Genomic DNA, 8428 nt, shown 5'->3' with positions numbered 1-8428 from the left:
ATGACTAAGGCCGTGAAACTTGAACAATTTGAGAAGCTTCAATTAATGCTTGGAGTAGTTGATGTTACTAGAGTAAGCTAGAGCTTAAGGGAGGGATTGTTAGCTTTGCATTTATTAATAAAGCATCACTATTTCTCGGGGTTGAAGTAGTCTCTCAGTTAGCTATTATTTAGGTGTGTGTGACCCACTTTGTAGGCATGTACGTAGTGTCAGTTTCCAACCGCTTCATGTAAAGGCCTATAAAAGCCATATTATTCCAATTGAAAAGTATCAGAGTATTTTTCATCTACAAACGGTGTGAGTATATTTGTGCTCTGAGTTTTAACACAACTGCCATATAGCGAAAAAATTCTCCATGAGTTTCATCCAGTGATCATAATGCCCATCAAACCTAGGGATTGCAAGTTGCACATATTTGTTGTTGTTCGATTCTGCCATAATTCTTCTTCTTTTCTATATGGATGAGTGCAAGTCTCACTTTCACAATTGTTTGACCTCTCACACTTAGAGATAGATCACACACTCACAAATATTTCTCTCACACAGTTATGTTCTAGATCAGGCCCCTATGAAGGAGCTTTGATACCAATTGTTGACATAAAGGTAAAAGTATTTTTGTTTTATGAAAACTATGTGCAGTTCAATTCAAAACCAAACATTAGGTTTTATAAGAGTCTTACAACCATCAAACAAAAACATTTTCGGCATCCACCAACGGCAAGCAAAATGTTGGGTGTGGTTTTCTAAACTTACGAACTAGATATTAGCACCATATCCCTACAAAATAGATCAATATCACCCCATTATTTCAACAGAGCAAACATAAATTTAATTGAAAACAGAAACTAACTTAACGTTAAAATTGCTAACAAACACCACCCTCTCTCTCAAACACTTATACCTCAATCTTTTCATCAATATTGGCACAATGTTCCTTCTGCCACCCTTTTCAACTTTTCTTTGATTGAGAATAATAATAAATGATAAAATGGAAAGAGCACCTAAAATGATAAAAATTGTTATACGAAAAATCATTTAAAAATGTATATATTTTTTCAACATTGCATGTGGCGATATAATCATGGACAAATGTACTACACATGCTAGATGGGAATAAAATGAGATAGAAAACTCAGGATGGAGTCTGAATTACATCGTAAACATGATGATTTAGGGTATATTTACATATAAAACTTAATAAAAATAAGATATTTTTTAGTATTTTTTATATTTTAATAAAAAAAAACCTTAAAATATTTTCTTAAGTTATATCGAAACATGCCCTTAACATAGAGATACTTGGATGGGTCATTCATTGGAGGAATGTGGTCCAATATCTTAACTTTGGTGCCTGGCATGCAAACAGACTTTGGGCCCTGTCACCCTGTAAAGTAAGGGTTGGCAAGTTTAGGTTTTTTGAAAAATCCAAACCAACACTAAACAAAATTATTAAAACTTATTTCGAATTAAAAAATTAAATCATATATAAAACATATTTTATTTATTTGTTTATTTGACTTATCAATGTACATAGACTTGGAAGTGATCTAACTTTCTATTAACAATTGGTTATAGATGTTTATTCAAACCAATTTTAAATAATAGGTAAACTAGTTAGAAAAATTTCTATAAAAGATTGTAAGAGTGAAAAATAAGAAAAGTGAATCATTTTTTTTCTTCTAAAAGTTTTTAGGAATAGACTTTTAACTTTTTAGTAATTCCCTAATTGTTGTCACGCAACATTGTTAGTGATGTTGGTTTAAGAATGCATATATCAAAAGATTGAAGCCATGTTTAACCACCATTTTTACTTACAATTACTTTGGAGTTAAATATTTAAATAAGTCTAGTTTTAAAACTAAGCACGAAGCTATTTTGTAGTTTTAATTTCATTTAACCTAAAAAAATTATTAACTGAAGATTCTCATGATAAAAATTCAGAAAAAAAAAAAATCTTTAGAGGGAAAATTGTTAATGGAATGCAGACACTGCATGTTGAATAAGTTAAATAATGTTTGGAGAATAAAATTATATTAGGAAACAAAATATGAGAGAATTATTATAAAGGACCATGATAAGTAATCCGGAAGATATAACATAAAGAATTTTCTTTTTTTTTTGAAAAGGACAAAACTGGTTTGGATTATTTCTACACTTCAAAAGATTAGTTTTACAAGTTTTGGTTAAGAAAATACTTTGTTAAAAAATTAAAGATATATATAAAAAATTTGGGGGACAAAGGGACAAAACGTGAGTGAATAACGAATATTGTCGCAGACAAAAAGTTAAACAAAGGGATTACACACGCACCCAAAATTCAGCATATTTATGTTTTTAAACACAAAAAATTGTCAAAATTAAAACGACCAATAGAATAGTAAGAAGTTTAGTTTCTTAAGCAAAATCTTAGGTTAGTTTTCATCTTAGGTTACTATTTTGATTAGTTCTTATGAATGAAAAATTCTTTTTTAAATGTTTTTTTTCCTAAATGGTTTACCCAACTAACTGTGAATTGCGCATGCTTTATATTTGTTTTTTTTCTTTTTTCAATTAGTTTCTTTCTTATATAAGCTTCGTATATATAAAATGTTAAAACCAACTAATTTAATTGTTTAATTTAGTTCATTTGAATCTACCTTTACTCATTGAAAATAAAATTACAAAATATTTAGTCTAATCTAACTCGTGTACGAGTTGATAGGTAAAATGATTAACCTCTACTTAAGTTTTTTAAAAAAATTAAGCAACGCAATGAGTCATAAGTGGGTGGGATCCTAAAAATTGACCTTTTGTAAAATTTACTTGGTTTTTCACCCCAATCAAATTAAAAAAATGTGATTAATTGAATTGACTAAATGTCATAGTTCACTTTAATGACTCTAGCTTTATAATTTGAAAACTACCATTAAACTTTTCTAAGGTAATAATGCTAAATTATATAGTCGCATAAAAAAGTGTTATTTAAAAGGAGATTATTTTAGAATGTGTACAATATATATGAGTTTATTTTAAATTATACAAAAGTATTTAGTTATTTTACTTCATTGATTTATGTTATGTTATTAATTATTTTTATTAAAAAAAATAAATTTAAATATGAAATTTAATTTATGTAAAATGAGTCATATTCATATTGATTCTAAAAAATATTTTTTTGTTTTCCATACTTCCAAAATTGAAATTTTCATCTCGATACCTCTGATATTACATGACATTCTTCAAGTGCATATGTGATAAAATAATGATCAAATAAACAGTTAGTAGGTGACATTTATTAGGACACGTGATATAACATCAATGTAAACCCTTCTATAGCTTTTTCAAGATCTTTAAACATAATGTTATTTCTTTATTTTTGAAATGAAATATTAGAGATCAAAATTTAGAGAAATGATTTTTTTATAATGTATATCACTAAGTCACTCAATGTATATATATAAAAAAAAAAAAGTTAAAACTTCAAAGTTTAGAAAAAAAAAAAAAACAAGAGCTCAAATTAAATCTCACTAGAGGTCAACACAATATTTAACCCAAAAACTTATTATTAAACACTCGTGAAAAAGTTCATAAAAAAAAGACCTATATATCGAAACAAGTTAGAAAGTAAGTATAGTAGATAGTGATTCATGCCATAAATTGCACACCACAAAGTATAAAGGGAAGTCGAGAGCCATTTTTGCTTATTTATTAATGAAACGTTGTATAATGAGCATCGGTGGATCTTGAGAAAAATTTTGAGGTGCCAAATTAATATAATTTTGAAATTATTAGATTTGATGACTACTAATGTTTTAATAAGACTTTTTTAACTGAACAATTTGATCATTAGTATAATGCTCCAACATATATGAAGAAGTAGAATCTATCTTGTTTTCATCAATAGTTTCCTTTTTATTGCTTTTAAGAAATAATTTTTTCTTTTATTATTTATCAATATACCTTTTTTGTAAATAATATTAAAAAATAATTTATCGTAATCCAATAAAAAATTGAGATACATAATTATTAAAATAAAAATATATTATAGTCAAGTCACAATTAAAAATCAATTATGAATACATTATTTATTTTTCTTTTATATTCATAAAAAAATAATATAGAAAAAGCTCATGAGATAAATATAATGTTTTCATTATCAAGTGAGACAATAGACAAGAAAAGAAGAGAATAAATAAGAAATGAGAGCAAAAATAATAAATTTGTGTTTAACTTTTGTTTTTCTTCAAAAACAAAAGAAAAAAATATGAGAATGAGAGATGATTACAATGTGTAAAAAAAAACTAAAAAGACAACCAAAACGAAAATAAAAATTATCTTAATAAATATTTTATTTAATTACTCTTTTTATTCATGTTTTCGTTTAAAAATGTTAAATTGGTCCTCTAGTGTTTTTAGTCTCAATTTAGTTCCGATTTTTGAAGAATTTATGCAATTTGGTCTTTTACAATAAATTTCATTAAATTTCTTGAAACGAATCAATGACTATTTCATTCAAATTAAAACTCTTAATATGAATGGTTTGTTTTGTTGGTGTAATTAACATAATCTTATTGTTAATTTTTAAACAAAATGTCAATTTTTGAACAAAAACAGAGACCAAAAGAAAAATTATACCTAAATATTTTTATTATTTATTATATTTAATTTTATGTTTTATTATCTATTAATATTAAAGATTGTGCCATATAAATGAAATAAAATGATACACAATTTAATTTTCATCAATTTCTAAAATCTACTATCTATAATTTAAAAAATTTAATAAATTTCAAATATATTTATTATATATATATATATATAATTAAAAGAAAAATTAAAATTTTGGGGGACATGGCCCTCCATGCTCATAAAAAGATCCGCCTGTGATAATGAGTGTGTTGTATGAAATTTAGAATGTTGGTGGTAAGAAAATACATGCATAGAGGAAAGCAAATGAAAGATTATGTATGGCATATGTGAGAAATAGATTGAGGAAAAGAATTTGTTAATTTTGGAGTGAGAAAAATGATAAATATGGAAGCATATATATTAATTAATTAATTAATTAATTATAATAAAAATGGTTGGGGATGGAAAAATATTTTGAGAATAGACATCTACCTGATTCAGTATTAACGTATACCTGAAACTTTGTTTCCTTCCATGCTCAATGCCTAACTTGTCCACTTTTGCTTGCACCACCTCACATGGAAAAACATCTATGCACACAAAAGTGGTACTTTGCTATCTCCTTTTATGAAAGCTAGCTATAGGGCACAATAAGTGTCTTCCAAATTCTTCACCTTTGCACATTCTACATGTTAAATTTTGTTAGCACCCACTTATTTATTACTCTTTGCAACATTCATTTCCAAATGCAAAACCTATTCTCATCTTCATTCACTTCTTCTACTACTACTACACTTGCATTTTAGGGTTTTCATCACCTAAATATATATTTATAAAAGTAAAATGAATGATATAAAATACAAGATGAGTGGTGAGGTGAATACTTTTTTATATTTTCACCCTTAGCTTGTTTGATCAAGCTTGAATGAATTTTTGATAAGTAGTTAATGAAACCTCTTTTCTTCAACAACCAACATGATTAGACATGTGGACCGTGAAACTATTGAAAGTGATTTCAAACGACACTGGGTAGTGGTTTGGAGATTTATGTGTGATCATTGTTGCAGAGATTACAAAGCCAGTTTTCAGTGCCTTTTAGGTCAATTAAGGGAGAGACAAATAATAATAATAATAATAATAATAAACCATTTTTTTACACAAAACTTCTACTTTGTTAAACACCACAACACAAAAACAAGACACTAGGGAAACTGAACTGGCATGCATGATATTTAGTAAAAGTGAAATCCAAATCCTGAACACTGTCTTGATCATGGAAGGAAATTTGATTCAGTGAAAACAATACCAAAATTGAAAAAAGCGGAAAAAAAATGGAAACTGAGAAAGGGCAAAGCAAAGTGGGGTTTGGTATAGTGTGTGAAATTTTGCAAAGGGTATGATCTGGAATGGAATCAAAATCAGCATCCCACAATCAAAGAAAGCAAGACCAGAATTTCTGAAACTGACAACTGATTCACCCACTTAACAAATCCTTACATAAACATGCTTAAGAGGGTTTAAGAAAGTAAAATTGACTTAATTTCTGAGAAATATATGATTTTCTGAGACAGAAAACAAAAAAAAAATCATATATTGGTTGAGAGGTAGTTAAGCCAAACATATGTAAGAAGAGAAGATGATGAAAGTTTCAGACATACATCAGAAAAACAACCTTGTGAGTTGTCATTACCTTTGTCTTTTCTCTTTAGACACATCAACCTCAAAATCAAAATCACATGGTTTCTACTCTAGAACATATATATATATATATATATATATATTGATATAGCAGTTCAGAAGTGTGGTAAAAGCTGAATAATAAGAAGTAAAAGCAAATTAAGTCCACAAAATATATTACAAGAGAGGAATAGTTGCATAATTGTTGAGGTGTATGTATAAAAAGCTGTCATGTGCCAATGGAGGGAGGTGAGGAACACTCACACACAACTTCAGTTTCCACCATTCTCTTGTGGAAGTTCCTGTGGCAGCCACATGCAGCACAAGTGAGAGCAGCACTTGTTCCTTCTCCACCACTCGCCATGAACTCTCTGCAACCATCAACAGCATAACCTCCAACATTTGCTGCATGATTCTTCTGGCACTCACCATACTTCACACTCCTAACACTTCTCTGAGGCTCTTCTCTTCTCACAACCACTTGCCGCTTCCTCATGCTTCTTCTTCTTCTTCTTCTTCTTCTCCTCTTTTTTCCCTTCAAAAACCTCTCAAACCCTGCAAAGTCACGCCATGAAATTTTCTGAGAGCTTTCGTCAATTGAAACAGAAACTGAAACAGAAAGGAACAAGAGGTAGAGAGAGATAGAGGGTTTGTACAACTCACTTGGAATGGATATGCAGAGCCCTAACCCTAGCTGTGTATTTATAAAACATGAACTTGATGTTGTACTCTTTCAATTAATATTAACAACTCAGTGGGACCTACTCATAAGTCATAATCACATCTCTTTCTTTACTCTATCTACTATTCAATAATTATTGCCAAAACCTTCATTAATTAATTCCAGTATAACAATATCTTCCAATTTTCTCTTCACTTTAACTCTCATGCACTGTCAATATATATATATATATATTTTTTACATAAAATGAAAAACCTTTGTTATACATAATAACGTATTTATAATAAAGTAGTATTTATTCTTTCTGTTCACACTTCTAAGAGTTAGAAATTAAAAAGACTGTAATATTAATAACATATAACTGATGTAGCAGACGATTATGTTGACTCATGAACTTTACTACACTTCCAATCCAACACATCTTGTTGCCTTTTACTACAGAAAGGATTCACTGGTCAAATAGGTTTTTCATAAATTCGCCACGTAATGAATTAATGTTTTTAATCTAGTTAGGCTATTAGAGTTAATCAAAATTAGGTCTCGACCGTATTTTTTTCTCGCTAAAGTTTATGGTTCTGTCATGTATGTTATTTTTAGATTGTCGTGTCAATTCATTATTAAAGAACATTAGCAGATAGTTTGACTCTTTGCAGATTGAGTGAATAGAGTACTTCGAATGTTTTCTCTTATTTTAGTAACTCTATTTAAACCGGATCACGCTATGCATAAGTTGATGATGAAAAACATTTAATTTTCAGTTTCTGTAATTGCTTGGCAACACGAAAATAAAAGAAAAAGAAAAGGGTATGCATTTATGATGCATATCTAGCTGTAGTTGCTTGATTTGATAAACCTTGATGAGGGTAATTAACCATTTTGTTTTCTCTCTATACACTGACCTAATTGGGTTGATTCCGTGTTTAATTAATTATCCTTAGAGATTGAAAATGAAACGAATGCAAAAGGATTCCCACATATATGATGAAAACCCTGAATAGTGATGGGTTTAATTTGGAAAACTTTTTGCTTTTCACCTAAATAGTGATGGGTTTACTTAGCAAAACGATAAAGATGGGTTTCATTTGGAATGACCAGCTAAGCCAGATTTAAGCCTCACACGTACCATGGCCCCTAACTTGATTGTAAAAGGCAATTTTGTGGGGTGCATTGATACGATACCAATAACATTTGTCTATAGCGCTTGACCTAAAAACGTGTGTATGATAGGTAAGCTTTGCCAAACCTGTACGACAAAAACTCACAATGATTCCTTTGTTTGCATGCATCTTCATCAACCCACCCATACAGGATCCATCCCTTGCATCTTTAGGAAAATTCAAACTTTCTACTTTTAATTTAAACAATTTACCCTAACTTTTGTTAGGTTTATAGAGGGAGTTTTACTGGGAAGACAAAGCACTAATGATCTGAACCCAACTACATAAGACATTGACACTCTCA

General features: G+C 29.0%; 1 protein-coding gene across 1 annotated transcript; it reads right to left on the bottom strand.

The window, feature by feature from the left end:
- Positions 1-6228: 6228 nt before the first annotated feature.
- On the bottom strand, positions 6229-7027 carry LOC114181334 (mini zinc finger protein 2). The gene is made up of 2 exons (XM_028067759.1): positions 6949-7027; positions 6229-6840 (listed from the first exon to the last, which is right to left on the bottom strand). Exon 2 carries the CDS (start codon positions 6779-6781, stop codon positions 6515-6517), a length of 267 nt encoding a protein of 88 aa, XP_027923560.1. The 5' UTR covers positions 6782-6840; positions 6949-7027; the 3' UTR covers positions 6229-6514.
- Between the last annotated feature and the right edge of the window lie 1401 nt (positions 7028-8428).

This window comes from Vigna unguiculata, chromosome 4, assembly GCF_004118075.2.
Source record: "Vigna unguiculata cultivar IT97K-499-35 chromosome 4, ASM411807v1, whole genome shotgun sequence".
In the NCBI taxonomy this organism is placed as follows: domain Eukaryota; kingdom Viridiplantae; phylum Streptophyta; class Magnoliopsida; order Fabales; family Fabaceae; genus Vigna; species Vigna unguiculata.
The sequence above is the reverse complement of the archived record's forward strand: the minus strand, read 5'-3'. Positions and strand labels throughout refer to the sequence as shown.